Below are 17,945 nucleotides of genomic sequence, written 5' to 3'. Positions count from 1 at the left end.
CGCGGCCTTTTTGTTGCGTCCGATTCTTCTTCACATCGCACCTATGTCCAATTGACATCCCAAGCTTGTCGGTCGGAGTTCGCAGATTGCACAGTGATGCCATCGCACTTGCTCCCATCGCTTCCTCCCAGCTCTTGCTCGGCCCTATCATAGGATAACCTTTCTGCAATAACTTCAATTGGGCACGCCCCCTACAATGAGGCTCGTCCTAACACGTTTTTGAGTATGACAGGGAGTTTCGCGTGCGTTGGTCGCAGAGGAAGCCGCAGAAGTTGTCATGATGGATGAAGATTAAGCGGCCCGCAGTCCTGTACTTACAGATGAATTTTACTTCAACTCTTCTCTCGGCTACTCAGGTATTGAGGTACAAAGTCTGCTTTCATTATGTTAACCGAGGATGATATGGAAGTGAATGACAGTGCAGACGAGGACGATGGCTTCTCCAAGGATTTTGACGTAATTGAAGATAATCTGATGGTGCTTATTGATGCTCGGCCCCCCATGCTGGTGGAAAATGTCCAAGGCACGGTAGGTGACCGGGGGGTGCGTAGGCAGTACCCGGGGAGGAGCAGACCTCAGGATCTTGCGTCATCTTATAGTAGAAATAAACTTATGTGATGAGACATTTAGCCAATTACCTGGTTTAACTCGTTCGCTCATAGGTGCCTTTGGTGACCGCTTTGGGTATTATTCATCACGTGCTAAAACGCAAAATTATGATCAACCAGCGGGACCATGTTGGAATCCTCCTCTTTGGAGCAGAAGCAGTGGACGAAAAGGGAGAAATTGTAGGCTCTGGAAATGCAAAGTTTTCGGACATGTCCCGCATGAGTCAGGTTTGGGGGAATCAGGTCCATGAGTTACAGACATTAGGACAGCCAACCGCCAAGCGGATCAAGCAAATCGAACGGCTCTGCCATGAAGACACCAATATCATGAACGGGCTATGTCTCAAGCACGCACAAAAGCTTCCAGGCTCTTCTACGTCGGCGGCGCTGCGGGACGGTCTTAGAGCATGTCTTCGGATGCTCGAGGGGCAGTCCAGAAAGGAATTGGACAGTCGGCGGATCTGGCTGTTCACCAATGAAGATGATCCCTCCCAGGTGAACGATCCCAGCCAGGTGATAAAGGACGCTCGGGAAGGAGGCGTCGAGATGTGGGTATGGCACTTCCCTGCGCAAGATGGTCGCGAATTTAACAGAAATAAATTTTACGAGCCCTTGCTAGCTGCACCAACTCGATTTGTCCAGGACGGGTATAAAATAGCCGATGAAAAAGATCCAGGGTATTGTACAAAGATGATAGATGCAGGATCTGGAGATGTGAACTCGCTCCTGCTAGGAGCCCGGACACCTCTATTCAAGAAACGCCGTTACGTGCGTACGAAATTGCACATATCTGTGGATCCACCCATTTCTCTCGATGTGGCATTCTACAAGACCATTCAACGATGTCGTAAGCCGATGCCCGTAAAACTAGCAGCTGTATCAAACAGGAGACTGGCCACCTCCACCAAGTGGATGTGTGAGGACCTAGTGCAGTACGTGGACCCCGAGCTTGACGTAGCATGTGGCTTGGAGTTTGGAAAAGGCGGCGTCACTATTCCGCTACACAGCGCTGCATACGAAATGAAGCAGCGCGTTTGCCAAAGAGATCCGGGCCTGCATCTTTTGGCCTTTCTTCCGGCAGAAGAGTTGGCTTGGGAGCTAAACGTGACCAGCAGTACCCTGATTTATCCAGAGGAGATGGCTCTCAAAGGTTGTACGCGAGCCTTCTCTGCTATCCGAAAAGCCATGCTCCAGCAACATAAGATGGCTTTAGTCCGGCTCCACATCAATGCGGTGTCGTATCCACGTCTGGCTGTGCTCCTTGCACCACCTGCCACGCCCGGTCTGGAGCTGATAGTTCTACCTTTTCTTGACGATTTGCGCGCCATAGAAAGCCCACATTTGGAGAGTTTACCTGCGCTACCAAGCATGGATCAGAAAGAGGCTGCGAAAAGTGTGATTTCACGTCTGGCGATGAGGTGGGAGGAATACTACCAAGGCTATAGCAATCCCGGTTTGCAAAAATTTTATGCCGGCTTGCAAGCCCTGGCCCTAGAGCAATCAGAGGTAGACTGGAATGAGTCGGCAGACGACCGAACATGGCCGGATGAGAAAGAGTTGCTGGGACGGACGGGTGAGGCTATGCGTGGTTTGTGGGAATCAAGCCGCGATCCGGACAAGGTCCTGAACGGCGGGTCAAGTGGAAAACGTAAGTCAACGGTCGCGGGGGTGGATAGGCTTCTTTCTTTGAAAAAAGAAAAAAGGGAGGTGAAAGACTCAGGTAAGGCAGAAAAGGGCCATCATGATAGTGTAAAAAGTGAGTTTGAAGCATTTGAGGGAGCTCAAACAAGAGAAGGACTTTCCAAACTGACAGTAAGGAAGCTCAAGGACCTTTGCCAGGAATTGAAATTGCACGTCTCCGGCAGGAAAGACGACCTCATCGATCGCCTTCTTTCACAAGGGTAGTGGATTATGTTGAGGCGAAAAAAATGTTTAATCAAGACTTACTCCCATACATGACAGACAAGAAAGAGAAGTATGCTTGTAGAATTGGTCTAAAAATGGCAGTCATGACTCTTCTTACGTCTAAACCGACTTGCAATGTTCAATCAATGTGTTTGACGCAATATGCTTTTATCTCTTAGACAGTTTGGTCCCAAGGGGTTTCTGAACCTTTCCTGGACGGTTTGGTGCTGTGACCAATCGTATGGTATCATTCTTCAATATTCAATGATGCTGCGTACCGATTACAGATAGTCGGTCAATCATTTGTCCGTCACCACCACGTGATTTAGGCTGGATAGTTACTGTGGTGCCCGATGATAGTGTCAGCCTGCCTGTGCACTTAGGCTGTTTCCATGCGCCAGTGTCTGCGAGTGTCGTCCACCCGCTCCGACGTTTTCTCCGCCCTCCCTTCGCATTGTAACGTGGGACGTGAATACGTGTGCTTTTTTGTTTGTGGTTCACTCTCTTACGGCTCCATACATGATTATTCGTTTTGTTTTGCGTAATCATCAGCCTTTGTTCTGGGTCCGGAGCCCGCATTGACTTTTTTCTCCGGAAGGGTTGGGCCATACCAGGAGGTTGGCTCCAACGGCTCGAGAGCTCCCGCGTGGATGCTCGCCCGCCCCATGTCCCCTCATGCCTCAATGGTGGGAAAGCGTTCAAGACCCCCCGTGTTCCGTTGATCTCTTCCCCAGCGCATCTCCCTTCTTCTAGGCGCTCCAGTGTGCTACGCGGTATACTTACGGCTTGTAGAGAGTCATTGTTGAATGATGGCATGCACGACATCATATGTATTGCTTCCTTAGCCACCGGGCAGGAACACTGTCATGAAGTGTTGCTTTGATTGCCTTGAGTGAAATGCTTGATTGAATGGTGTTATGCATGCAATGATGTACATGAACTCTTACCTAGTGGAGTCGAAATGCCATTTCGAGTTTTTTAATGGTACCTGTTCTTGTCCCCTTCCTCGGCCGTTGGTCTCAGGTTGAATATCCACTGCTCACCAGTCGCTCTCTTTACTGCACGAAACGTGTCCAAGAGTTAATGAATGTCAAAATGTGTTCGTGGCTGTCGGCTGCGAGCTTGGTCGCCGCACTGTTTTTCTTGGAGTTGGAGCAAGGAAGGGCATTTCTTTCAATGGGAAATCCGAAACTGGTCAGGAGCGGTACCTCGGCGTGTGGACGTGTGCGTGGTTTTGTGAGCGCGGTGCAATCCGTGCCGCCTCCTAGTACTGCAAGCATAATTTCTTCTTCGTCATCTTTGTCGCAAAAGGCTCCTTGGTCGCCTGATTCCTGGCGCAAATTTACTCCACGCCAAATGCCTGTTTATGACGATGAGGTAAGCCATTACGAATCTGTCATCAAAAATAGCCGGTATTCGGAATTTTCGCATCAATGTAGTGATCTAACGCTGTGTCCTCTTTTTTGATATTGAAAGGAGGAACTCGTGAAAGTAGAGCATGCACTGGCTAAGTCGTCACCACTGGTGTTCGCAGGCGAGTGCCGTCAGCTTCACGAACACTTAGGTAAGAAAGAAATGCATGGCACAGCTTCCATGCTCGTGCACATGCAAAGCCCTATACGTTATCGCTGTCTGATGTCAAAGTTCGATGTGTTCCCACTCGATTGCCATTGAGAAAAGCTTTTAACATTTTACTTATTGGATGAGTAATGTCACCCCTCTCCGGCTGACAGCCAAAGCTGCCATGGGTCAGAGCTTTTTGCTCATGGGTGGGGACTGCGCAGAAAGTTTTAAGGAATTTCATGTCGATACTATCAGAGATACCTTTCGTGTGCTCCTGCAAATGGCACTGGTCCTGACGTTCGGCGGGTCCATGCCCGTCATCAAGGTGGGCCGAATGGCCGGCCAGTTCGCAAAGTAAGATGAGGTTGTGGTGAGACCAACGATGTCCCATAGGAAAACATCTTCTTCTATAAAGCATACAACAACATCGAGCCTAGTCCATCTTTGACAGTATTTGACTCATTCTCAATACCTGCCAGGCCTCGTTCGGAGCCGCAGGAGGAGGTGAACGGCCTGAAATTGCCGAGCTACCGAGGAGACATAATCAACAGCGAGTCTTTTACTGAAGAAGCACGGCGCAACAATCCCTGGCGCATGCTCGATGCGTATCATCAGTCTACTCAAACGCTGAATATCCTCAGAGCCTTCGCGACAGGTGGCTATGCCGACATCTCGCGCCTGCACGCCTGGAACCTGGACTTTGTGGAAAAATCCGAGGAGGGCAGTCGGTATCGGAAACTGGCGTCAAAAGTCGACGAGTCCTTACGATTTATGAAAGCTATCGGCGTAAATACGGAGTCTGCTACATTCAAACAGGCACAGTTTTACACTGCGCACGAATGCCTCCTGCTTTCTTATGAGCAGGCGCTGACCCGTCAAGACTCCACGACTGGGAAGTGGTACGACTGCTCGGCGCATATGCTTTGGATAGGAGAACGAACTCGACAGCTTGATGGGGCGCACTTGGAATTTACTCGCGGCATTGGGAATCCTCTCGGTGTTAAGATTTCGGATAAGATTACCCCCGAAGAGCTTCTGGAGGTGATTGACAACTTAAACCCCAACAACATACCTGGCCGCCTCTCCCTCATTGTGCGCATGGGCGCAGACAAGCTACGAGAAAAGCTTCCGGCACTTATACGAGCTGTTCAAAAGGAGGGTCGCTTTGTGGTTTGGGTGTCAGACCCCGTGCACGGTAATACGATTAAGGCGGACAATGGTTTGAAGACACGACCCTTCGAGAAGATTCGGGATGAATTACGAGCTTTCTTCGATGTTCACGACCAGATGGGCACGCATCCCGGCGGTGTGCATTTAGAGATGACAGGTAAAGACGTGACTGAGTGCATCGGCGGTACCATCCAGGACATTAAAGTGGACGACCTAAACAAGCGCTACCACACGCATTGCGACCCTCGTCTCAACGGCGTACAAGCTTTAGAGCTGGCTTTTCTAATCGCTGAACGGATGCGTTCACGCACTGGACTTCCACCCCTCTTCAACGACGCCTAAAATACCTGGAATTGAAATTCTCAAGTAGTAAGCGGAATGTGTAGCCTGTTCGATTCTCGCGGAGGAACCCGCGATATACGAGGAGGTTGATTGTGGGGACTCCAGTTACGCATGGTACTCTAATACATGCACCTACATGTTGAGCTTTTGGAAGGAGAAAGAGAACTTTAATCTAAAAGAAAGGGAGGTAGAGGATGTGACTCTTAATATTCGATATTGTGTTTAAATAGTTGATATTAAACGCAATTGTCGCGTAAGTTGAATGGCGACACCGATCTGAGGAAGAACTCCCTTCTATCGTGTTCAGAAGTCACTATACATACATCTCTTCTTATCTTCAGAAGCCTCCTTTCTCGTTGTGGGAGGGAAGGAAAGTGAGGAAACCCGCAAGACAGCCAGCCTACAAAGAGTAAAAGTAATGACAACACGAAAATTGGCCACACCCAAGGATCAAAGTGGAGATTGTGAGTTTTCAACGTTATGTCTAATTCTCTATGTGTTTAAAAGGCCTTAGCTCGTCAGATATCTGCACAGGATTCTGCCCGTGCACTGAGTCGGTACATTTTTGGAACGTTTTGTTGGGTCTCTATCTGGGGATGTAAGCCCTCGGTGTCACAAACGTTGCACAGTCGGACAGTACACTTGAAAAGTGCCGCTTTCGATTGAGCACGGAAAACAGCGCTGCATGGTAGTACCACAGTGGACGACTGCGAAGAGGATAGCGAATCACTCTCACCACCTCCACAAATTGGAGCAAAGTCAAGTATTGGAAGGGTGGCGAGAAAGCTGCGTGTTCGTCCGGGCTGTAAATCTTCCTCTGAAGTTAAAATCCAACGAAGATTAGGACGCTTCCACTTAACTCCATTTGATGGAGTGGCGCCAAAAATGTTTTCGACCAGTTCTAGACCGAGCAAGTGAAACTATCTCCACAAATATGTTTGATAAAGGTACGTACTGGCTACGGTTGCTCATGCCGTGCAGCGATACTTTTGCTACTTGGCCATTTATAATTGTCTTGCTCGATTGAAGACGAATGGGTAAGGGACGAACACTGGGTTTCGCTATGTACTGTGGGATACGTAGGGACGGCGGAATGCTGTCGGAGAGGGGGATGCTGCATACGAATCGAGGACTTGACGGCGACACCGATGGTACTCTCTCAATCGCCTCTAAAGTCTGATCAGGTATTGGTCGCACAAATTTTGGGTTGCATACAATGGAGGCTATCTGGGAAATTAGGTCAACGAGCTCCACTTCCATCGGATGGCTGCTTAGGGTTCGTAGACGAGCTACAGACGTGGGACGTCAACAGGACGGCTCCCTTGAGTGAAATTGCAATCTCTTTTGGTTAAAATTTAACGGTCAGATCTTCCACCATCGGCGAGACTTACATTTAACTGTTATCGACCAGGAGTGAGGAAGTTTTCAAAGAGATTTTACGAGTCATGGACTTCAAGTAACAAGGCAGCGGTTCCAAACCTTCTTCGACCTCGTTACGGGGATTGCGTTAAAATTCATTTAAATCCCACGATTCTTTACAAGTAGCCATTTCAGCAATGTCACTTCCATGACGCCTTGGGAAACTTCTGTCCATGTAATCGAAAAAAGAATCGAAGCCGTGCTTCCAGGTGTGCGTATTTGCTACTCGCACAGCGCGTGACCGCCCATCAGCACGAATGATGTGGGATGCGTTTAGACGAGCACCTATGGTCTGGGGTGGAAGAGGCCCGTCCATACTGCTCTCATACCTAGTCCCCGGGAAAATAAGAGCATTGAGTCTGTGATAGCTTGTTTAATTCGAGAAATTCGTCTGGAGCTTCAACCATTTCGCCTTCACGTCATACAATTTTTCCCGCGCCAAGCGTCTCGTTCCAGCACCAAACATTGTTGCGCCCAGCCTGGTTGTCATGTTCTGTCACGAAAGTGCTGACGTGCTGACGGAAAAGCCTGCAGAACATAAAAAGGTCCGGGACGACCACGCTGGGAGCGTGCGCACGTCGGACGTGCTAGAAGGCGAGGCAGCTCGAAGGCCCGAGCCCCGCCATGCCCACCCCCTGCGAACTCCTTCCTGCCCGAAGCTTTCCTCACCATTTACGCCCCGCTTTTAGCATTTTATTTTAAATTCGATTTGACAAAAACACAGTGCTGCAACATGGCTGACAAGAGAAATGGGTCTACGAAGCGGGCATCGGTAAGTCATCGGAGTCAGGAAAGGGTAGGAGGTTGAGCACATGCTCAGATGACCGGCAGCTAATACCTTAACCGCGTACGACATACCATCGCGACACAGAGGAGAGGTGACGAGAAATCAGGAAGTATTGGAGAAAGGAAGCGCCCGCGTTACCAATCATCACCGTGGTCCTCGTCGTTGTCAGCGGTGCGAAATGGGCAAGCCATCCTTTTTACTTGCGACGTCGGTCGGGAAGCTAAAGCGGCCAAAGAGCTGTCCATTGTACTGGAAAGGGCAAGTATCCCCTCTATGCGAGAATAGGAACTAAGGTTTATGAAAATTTGCCTTCCCGCTCCCGTCTGAGCGTTGCCCGTATACACGGCAGTGAACGAGAAATGAGCTCTACTCTCACTACAATTTATTTTGTTGCTTCGTTAAACAAATTCGCAATGACAGCAACAAGTTATTTGCCTGATGGTCTCTATTCTGAAAGATGCTCTTTCAGGACGGAGTGCTTTCTCATGACACGCGTCTTGTCCTCTTTTATAATTTCACACGTAGTATGCAGAGGATGCCCGGAGTCCCAGTGGGGGCCCTCTCGGTGGGGCGTCCGACAAAGACCAAACCTTCCCAGTGGGCACGGAAAATGTGACACTAGCTTCAGGAGATGAAGGAGCAGGGGAAGGCACCATTCGGGACACGCTTGAACAGGAAATAGCAGACTTGAAGGAAAAAACAAAGTCGGGGGCAAGGTCGACTATGGTGCCCATAGAGACAGGATGTAGAGGCACCTGTGGAGTCAGCATTCCTAAAGATGGCCCTTTATCACCCGTTAAAGCCTGCATTCGGATGCTGGAGGAAGCGAAGACTGGGCAAAGCAGTACTCGGTGAGTATTTCGGGTTTTTGCTTCATCTTGTCTGATGGGTTAGCCTTCAAACCAACCTTTCATATCTATTTACGAACATAGCGGCATTATCAAACTGATGCCACTGGAAAGAATTTGTTTTGGCGGAAATTTGGAGGCACTCAAACGAGAAGCTCGTGATTTGCTATTGGAAAAAGGTCTGATTGTAGAGAAGGAGGAACACGCGGAAAAAGCATCTGGACAGATAGGATTGGAAAGTGAAAGGAAAGCTGTGGATTCAAGCAGCAGGCCAACTGTAAGTTATAAATGCATGAATGGAAGTATGTGGCATGTTCGCGTATCTTATTAAGCATCTTTACTCACAGTACATGGTGAGTTTATGTCGACGCAACTATGCGGCGCACTCACGCGACGAGATTTTCAAGACTCTTGGAGATGTGATTGGTGGTCGTTGGAAGGTGGATCTAACCTGTCCCGACTATGTCCTCCTCGTTGAAGCCATCAAGGTCAGCAAAAGAAACGTGTCTTCTCTACTTGTATGAGCAAAAAAAATGTGTCTGCTCGATTTTATGCATGCGCTTCTAACTGATGACAATGCTTTCAAGCAATCAGCTGACTTTAAGTTTCACCCACTTACTCAACGTGACGTAGGGAACTATCGGCGTCGGCATTTGCCCTCGTTTCATTGAATTAAAGAAATACAATTTACGACAGCTTCAAGATGAGGCTCGAAAAGAGGATCAGGCACTACAAGGGAAAATTAGGGCCGAAAAACGGGAATAAGATTTTTTCTGAAGAACACCTCGAAATTTCCTCATTAGGCAAAAGACAATGCATATGCATGATTGTCTCTACCACCTTTTAATTTTTTGAGTGTAATACATCACCAGAGGCCTGGTATTTCTTGTAACGCCGATACCCAGCTTGCTTTTACTTTCCAAGTCATGTCTGTGTATATCAAATTGCAAAATAAGATGCGAGTTCCGCATCTCACAGAAGAACAAGCCCTACGTGCGCGGGCTCAATGTCTGCGCAGCCCCAGTTGTAGAGATAGTAATGCAGCACTCCGTCGCCATGCCCGAATTTGAGCTCTTTCAGGAAGAGCTGGTTCTCCATCAGGTCGAGCGCGTTGAAGACGTCCACGTCTCTTTGTTTGGCTAGAATTAACGCCTCCCTCATAAGTGACTGTGCAAGTAAAACGGGCAATCGTCATAGATCGACGGAATAAGACGAGGTCCACGACTCTCGGACATTCCTTAATTTTGTCGTAAGGCCCCAAAATACTTTACGCTCCATGTATGAGGGCAATGTGATGGAATAGAATAAAAGAAAAGAGGAAGCAACTGCCTGCACTTTCTTACCGTCAGAGACATAGTGGTGGCTACGTTGTAGAATGAATAGACAGCGTTGAGTGAAGGGTATGCGGTATTATCAATCACGGTGGAGTGCAGGTGGTAGAAGCTGTGTGATACCAGCAATGCATGGACGGGAACATGAGCCGAGCGAGTGAACTCGAAATTGTGACGCAGATACAGAGACAAAAAGACGTTAATCCTTAACTTTCCACCAAGCTTTACCATACCTGCACATATCCGTGACGCAACCCTCCTTAGTAACCACGAAACTGTCGACGACATTTGGGCGTGGCAACAGCCAATGCGCCAAGTCTGCATCATCCATGACGGGGGCCAGCTTGAAGGCTTCCAGGTAAGTGTTGAGCAACTTCCGTGCAGATGGCACGTCTGCGAGCGTCATAGGCCGGATACCTGCAAAAAGATGCCCAGAATGTGACATTTAAATGCGCTGGATAAACAACGTAGACTTAAAATATCTGAAGTAAATAAAATGACTCTGGGCAAATTGCATTCCCCCTATGACGTACCACTCGCGCATACATCAGGGAGTTGATAGAGGCGTATTGTACGAGCCATTGTCATGCGTGGGGCGAGTCTTGTGAACCCAATCTCCACGAGTTTCTTGGGTCGTATCAACCTGTGATAGTACCTGCATCGAGCAACGGGCCTGGGAAGGACAACGCCCGCCGTGTAAACGGCCTGCCACACCTGAACATGTTTTCGTTCGAGAGATTCTAAGACAATTTTGCACAAGATAGGTGCATGTAAACTCTGTGTGATGAGAAGTTAGACATGCCCTACGGACTCACCCCCGTCAAGTTCACCCGCCGGGTTATCTCCTTGATAAGCACAGGAGCCAAACGCTTGGAGCGTAATTTCTTTAAGACGCACAAGAAATTTATCTCAACCATTGGCATGACTTTATCGTGAACACGCATCTGGACAGGCACGCCAGTGATAAAGCCTACGAGCTTCCGCCGACTTTTGCCCTTGGTCACAGCCGCCGCAGACGGGTCAACGCGGATCCCAACAACAAAGTCTTTTTGACTTCCGGGAGGTGTTAGTGCCCATTCCAAAAAGGCGGGAGAGTAATTAAAGCGAAACATGTTGTCGTCATCCTCCACATAGTTTTGATTTAAGAGGTCGTACACCTCTTTTGCTTCTTGCCCATCCCTCATGTCCACCTCGCACCATGTAAAGCCCTCGGGCAAATTATAAGGCTCCTGGCGCACATCTGCCGGTGTCTTTCCTGTCTCGATAGGCCCGTTCTCCTTGCGATCCTCATCTGCGGGAAGAAAGTAAGATGTTATCCAAGAAGTACGGGCTTTCACGAGGGCGACTCTTTGCCGTACCTAATCTCAATACGGGTTGGGTACTCCAGAATTTAAACTGTTCTTGCGTCTTTTCTTGAAAGGGCATCCTAAAAATGCCCGGCTCCGCGTGCAGCATCATTTTCAACTGTTGTGGAGTTCAGGGAAAAGAGGACATTGAGAGTGCCCTTTTGGCGGAGATACAGGTACACCCCTACTTCTGTCAAGGTACCTACCTGTTCCGCGGTCAAGCTTTGCCCAGCAGTCATCTCAAGAGTTTTCTCTTTTGCTGCGCGCCCGCCTTCTTCACCACCAACATGCATGTCACCAAAATGCTCAATCATGACCTCAGCATCTGTCGTATCATCGGACTGGCCACTTTTCTCACCATTTTCTTGCGTCCTGTCCGCCATTACGTGATCTGTGCGGACTCTTTATCTGAGAAGGCATAATTTGGAGAAAAGAAACTTTGACAACATTTGTGATGGAAGGCCTTCCGAGTGTAGCCTGACTGACGACAAAGTGATGATGCCCTTGCCTACCTCCTCCTCTTCGCTCGCCCAACGGCTCAACGGCCGTTAGGAGTCACAAATCTCGAAGGCGTGTAAACAAATTTTATGCACATACCTCTACCTTAAAAAATAAAAAACAATCAATGATCCTTGGAAATATGCGAGGGACTGGAAAAACTGGGTCGCCTTTAAGCGGAATGAATTCGAAAAATATGGGACACCTGAAGAATCAGTTTCGTATTGCAAAACACAAGCGATGCGTATGCAAATGTATGACTGAGGGGCACAAATGCATTGTAATAATTCCATATTCATATATAGTACGCAGTCTATGTCACCTCATGATGAGCTTTCATTGAGTTTTATGATTATCTTTGTAACATCCCAGCTCATGTCGTGCGTCGGAAAGGCTACTTCCACGACGAACGAACGAAGCCTTATGACCGGGCTCATACTTCTACCGAGCCAAGCCATCCTATTTTTGATTCCTTTCAAAACTTTAAAAACTCCATCCACCTTCCCGTGACATTCTCTGTCATTTTCTTGAAGTATACCTCTATTTGCTTACCTTGCTCCCTTACTAACTTTGTGCCAGATAAAGCTTTTCAAGGGCCTTCTGTGATGCTGACACTGTGCACCATACATCATAAGAAAAACATGTCAGGCAATTTTGTAAATTACTAGATACATTATAGTCTCTTTTGGCGTTCTTCTCCTTAGATACTTTTGCACTTACGAGTACCACATTCAGCTTAAGGTTATGTGGACCTATTGTTTAGGCTGATGTAGGCCCAATAGATGACAGCAAGCTTGAGTGGACTCAATAAGCATCGGCAATGTTTGCGGGTATGAGTTGATGGACAAACCAGATGTTGATTACTTATAATTATTATTTCTGCATGGTGTGGTGTACTTAACGGAAAGACGTCAGCGACAACCTATCTAATATGCTCAATCATACACGTGAATGCCAGTGCACACAACTTGCCTCACGATACTCTCAAGCCATCACATCATGACGCCTTTCTCCTTTTACAGACGCATCTAATGTCAAATGGTTAACAAGAAAACAATTTACTAAAGCAACGGATTTACTTCTTGGGTTAAGAAAAAGGATTAGTAGACAATTGTTCCCTTCTTGCACGGGCATTCAGAAATCGACGTCGATTGCACTATTTTTGCAAAATCCCATCTGGACGAGGGCTTCTTCAAGTACTAGAGCCCAGTGTGTCCAATGTATGCAACCTTGTGAAAAAACTGTGAAGGGTTCTCGCAGAGGCCCATCCGCACTAAGCTCCAATGTACTCCCATCCACAAATGTCCCTACCGCAAAGACCACTTCATCACCGTAACCTGGCGATACGCCCGCTGTAGGCCGAATGTAAGCCCCAATCGGACTCAACCGCTGCACCTGGTGACAAAATTGTAAAACTCGGTCACGACTACCGACTTGCACGGCTTGAATGATATCAGTCCGATAGGTGCCGGGGGCAGGGTTGCACGGTAGTCCGAATCCGCTGCCCATCACCTCTGCGAGAAGCATTGCTCCTTTCAAAGACTCTCCTACTACTGATGGCGCCATAAAAAGACCCTGAAGAAGCCAACGGTTCTGGCCAAGTGTCGCACCCCCTTCCACACCTGGCGCGCTTAGCCGCTTGAAAGCTGCGTCGACGTAATGTTTTTTGCCAATAATGTACCCGCCTGTAGGGGCTAGCGTGCCCCCGGGGTTCTACAATGACGATAGATGTGCTATGTAAGTTTTTGAGTGCAAGATTCCTATCGTTTGATCATCGCATGTAAAGGGCCGTTAAATGAAGGCATGCATTTTGAATCACATCTTTTTAGCTAAAGTATACGGACATCTTCGCATTTGAAACCTCTTTCTATTCGTCGCAAAATTGATGACCCCTGTCGCACCTTTATCAAAGAACCCGCTATAATATCTGCACCCACATGAGTAGGCTCCAAATCTTCAACAAATTCCCCATAGCAATTATCGACAAAAACGATGAGCTCTCGATCCGGAAAAACAGCTCGAATATGGGCAATGACGTTACCGATTTCGGCGACAGGAATTGATGGCCGCCACTGATATCCACACGAGCGCTGGATGTGCAGAACTCGGATATTGACATCGGCGTCTATTTGTCGATCTATCTCAGAGAGATTGAAGTACTGGCCGGGAGCTACGGATGGTAGAAGGTCAACCTGATCGTACGCCACACCCCACTCTTCCAGACTTCCCGTAAGAAATCGCTGATTTGGAATAGAATTATCATCTTCATCCTTATGAGTTTCTCGTGTGCCGATCACCTCCTCCAACGTATCATACGGCTGTCCACTTAAACCCAGCATTTTATCCCCTGGCCGGAGGACACCGAATAGAGCGCATGAAATGGCATGGGTCCCGCTAAAGATCTGCACACGGACGAGGGCGGCCTCCGCTCCAAAAAGCTGCGCGTAAATCTCTTCCAAACTGTCCCGACCGACATCTCCATGTCCATACCCATCGATGCCATTGAACATGTGTGTCCCAACCTGCTGCTTCCGGAAAGACTTGAGCACACGCTTCAAGATACGTTGAGTACGGCTATCAACGTCGTCAAATGCAGGCCTCAACCGTGCACGCGCCTCCTCTACGATTTCTTTAGCCGATGCATCATTATCTAAAACAGTAGACGATCCCTGCCGCATTATAAATTGAAGGGCATGCGCTCCTCGCTCTTTTACTCGTAGGCCCATACCATGCAGAGCAGGTGAAGGGAAACCGTATGAAGAGGAGAAGAAACTTCTTCGGAAAAGGGGTACAGGCATGTAAGCCACGCAAGTGATAAAACATGCTAATAGAAGTACAATTGATGCTATCTTATTTTCGCATGAAAACATCTGTTCCTGCAGGATGTATGAGTTGTTTAGGAAATACTGAGTCGCAGTTGCCTTCAAGTCGCAAGGTTCACCCGAGAGAGATAATCTTACAATCGAATACTACGTTTTACATAATCTGCAAGATGCACATGAAGAATGTGAATTAAAAAATGCTGGAAAAGGATCAAGCTATCTATCAAGCACCATTCGTCTCTGAAGCTTGGGACGCGTATAATTAAAGTTCCCGCAACAGCTAGGATTAGGAGGCAGATTGGAAATGACTGAAGTTCTCGCAGTGCACGGTGCTTTGAACGTACGTTGGATAAAATATGTCTATATCCATTCAGCTTTGCACAACAGTATATCGCGCGAAAACTGTTAAAAATGACAGTGACACAAAATCAGGAGGGTAATTTGATGGCCAACAGTCGAGTCTACCTGCTCTGGCAGAGGCGACAGCGGGCCGGGCGGGAGCTTGGCAGGCCGGCTAAAAGCTTCTTCTTTGAAGAGGACGAAACTCACACATCATATGTACATGTTGCGTACCATTACTATGATAAATACAAACAGGCGATGTTCGATGTCACTGGTCTCGAGGTCGTGATTTTGATAGGAGCGGCTTCCTTTCTTCTTGGTAAGGACCTCGTGTGTTTCTACTCCCATCTTTGTCCTTTTGACTCTTCACATTTTACGCTTTTTCCAGGGAAAAAGGAGGTCCCTCAGCTAGCGCGGATAGTAGGACGAGGGACAGGAAAGCTAGTGGCTTTGTTGAACACAGCACGGGAGCAATTCGTTGATGCCACGCAGAATACGCACCTTTCGAAGGCAGGTCATATGAAAGAGGGGAGATGACATATAAGCACAGCCATTTAACCACAGTGCGTTGCACATGATTTCAACAGCTTACTGATGAAGTTCGACAGAACATGAATGAGCTTAATTCAATCCGCTCGGAAGTACGGGCGGCAGGTTTGCGGCCAAGCCGACGTATGCCTACGTCAGAAGCCGTAAGCAAGCTCACCAGTCCCCTTCAGCCGGAAAAGGAGATGAGCAGCTTTCCAAAGCCTTCCGCTTCGTCATGCGGTAAGCAAGAAGGCAGCTCTTTTTTTTTAGGAAAGAGCTCGGGCAGTAAATTCTCGAAGATTGACCTTGACAAAAAGAGAAAGCTCGGTGAGCTTGCGATCGCAGAGCTCTTGTTGCAGGTATGATGTGAGCGATGTCACCATTTGTGTCTTTCCCCGGGATATGCATGATGTGTGGGAATTTACCTGGCAAAAATATTTTTCATCCTATTCTCTGCTGGATAAGAAAAAATCGACTTGCTGTGGTGTTAGTTTAAATTTTTCTACATAATTCGTTCTCGACCTGTACAGGAATCAGTGCTGGGAAAAGAGGGAGGGACGTTGTGTAGAAGTCAAAAGAAGCTTGTCGTAAGTCCACATGCAAAGGCTGGCTCCGCTGTCTTGGATGACGTCATTTTCGAGAATTTGCTGTGGAACCAGATGGACCACACTCTTAAGATAAATGAGGGAGGAAAAGTACCCGACGTACCACCACAAAAAGACTGTGCGACTTAATTTGTATCGAATTTAGCACATTTGAAGCACGTAAATTAAACAAATGAGTTGATGCAAATTGGCATGTCGGCAGAATTCAACAGCAAAGCTTTCTCGTGTGCTGGTTGTTTGGGTAGGTAACGATGTTCTCATTTTATGTGCGTTTCCATTTACTTAAACTCTCCATGAGACAACTCAATGTGAAGTGTACACCAACACTTAGCGTGTGCAGAATAAAACATGCTCCAGCTTGCACTAGGCGATAGTATCGTTTAAATGGGGCAAGGGCTGGAGGAGGAGAAGTCATAGTGGCGACGTTTATGCCGGTGTAAATTCCCCATGGCAGCAGCAGCCACCAATGATAGGCTGACAACAGGAGAAAGGAAAAATAATTCCAGCTCCAACTCCGGTAAAGCGGCCGATGGACCTTGCTTATGGCGAATATGGGAGCTGACACGAGTAGTAAGTGCTGCAAGTGGAAGAAGAGTACCTCCAATGGCGTAGCGGGGTAATTTGGGAAACAGAAAGCCAGAGATGGTCCCCATGTGAGCAAACTCAAAGCATGGAAACAAATAAACGAAGAATAACATGGAACAACAGTACATACGAAGTATAAAACCGTCGTGACATGGCAGGGTTGCAGAAAATAGGCAGGATGCGATGGTAGCTTTTTGACGTCGAGTTTAAGCGGAACCTGAAGAACGAACGTCATAAGTAAGGCGTAGCTCCATAGGACTTGAAGTTTGGTAGGCGTGTATGTTATTCTCAAGGCCCGCACTTGCTTCTCCATGTTCTTCCATGCAGACAGTAGTAAAGGGCCGAATAACAAGACAGAGATAACTATTTCGACAGCGTGTTGGAAAGGCGAGGAATGCCAGCGACTGAGGTATTCGTCTCCCTCGGGGTCTCTAGAATCGAAAGAAAGTTCCGAATTCAGACTCTCCAAGAGATTTGCCAATAATCGTACGAGAGGAAAGGTATGCATCGTTGTCTGTCGCGGGAAACGAGCCTGTGGGAGCCGATGAGAAGTGAGAAGACATGGGCCTGGATCAGAGGGGTTGCTTAAGATGCACCTGGCAGGGCTGTGACGTAAAAGGAACCGCTTGTTCACAAGATAACAACGAGAATACGACAAACGATGCCGATAAGAGTGGAACGGGGCATAACATGGCAATGAGGGTGTGCACGATCGACACTAGGATCGTGAGATGACCCGTCAACATCAGTCGCACGCGCAAGGGGCGGGCACGATAAGTTCCCATCCGAGCATCGCTGGCGACGCCAAGGAATCCTGGGGGCACCAGGACGGCGGCCAGCCAGCCATCCGGCCGAGGTATGCCTATTACCAGTTCATGACGGCTTTTGTGGACACTCGACCCACAGTGCATACGGGGAATGTGAGGTGAAGAACAATCTTGGCACTGGTGAGAGGTTCCCCTCCTACCCAACGTCAACCTCACACGACACGACCCCGCCTGGCCTTCTCCAGTCCGCGGCCCACCACACGTGTGGGTAACCCCGTGCGAGTCTTTTTCGGAGCGCTTGAGTGCGAGCATTCACGTGACGATCTGATATCCACCCTTTTTGAAGAGCATCACGCAGGACTATCGCGATGGGCAAGGGGAAAAAGCGTCAACAACTGCCCCTGGCAGAGGAGGTGAGATGGTATCCAGCTTCCATCAAAAGAAAATTTCTAAGTCACGCGTCCACAGGCCCGTCCCTA

General features: G+C 48.2%; 2 protein-coding genes across 2 annotated transcripts; one reads left to right on the top strand and one right to left on the bottom strand.

The window, feature by feature from the left end:
* Window positions 1-1,897: 1,897 nt before the first annotated feature.
* NGA_2114300 (ku p70 dna) lies at window positions 1,898-2,252 on the top strand (the record flags this gene model as incomplete). Its single annotated transcript, XM_005856307.1, has 1 exon — window positions 1,898-2,252. A coding segment is annotated over exon 1 (354 nt), but the record flags the coding sequence as incomplete, so codon positions are not given.
* A 14,393-nt stretch (window positions 2,253-16,645) lies between these two features.
* NGA_2046900 (uncharacterized protein) lies at window positions 16,646-17,237 on the bottom strand (the record flags this gene model as incomplete). The annotated part of the gene is made up of 1 exon (XM_005856303.1): window positions 16,646-17,237. A coding segment is annotated over one exon (592 nt), but the record flags the coding sequence as incomplete, so codon positions are not given.
* Between the last annotated feature and the right edge of the window lie 708 nt (window positions 17,238-17,945).

This window comes from Nannochloropsis gaditana, assembly GCF_000240725.1.
Source record: "Nannochloropsis gaditana CCMP526 unplaced genomic scaffold scaffold007, whole genome shotgun sequence".
NCBI lineage: Eukaryota > Eustigmatophyceae > Eustigmatales > Monodopsidaceae > Microchloropsis > Microchloropsis gaditana.
The sequence above is the reverse complement of the archived record's forward strand: the minus strand, read 5'-3'. Positions and strand labels throughout refer to the sequence as shown.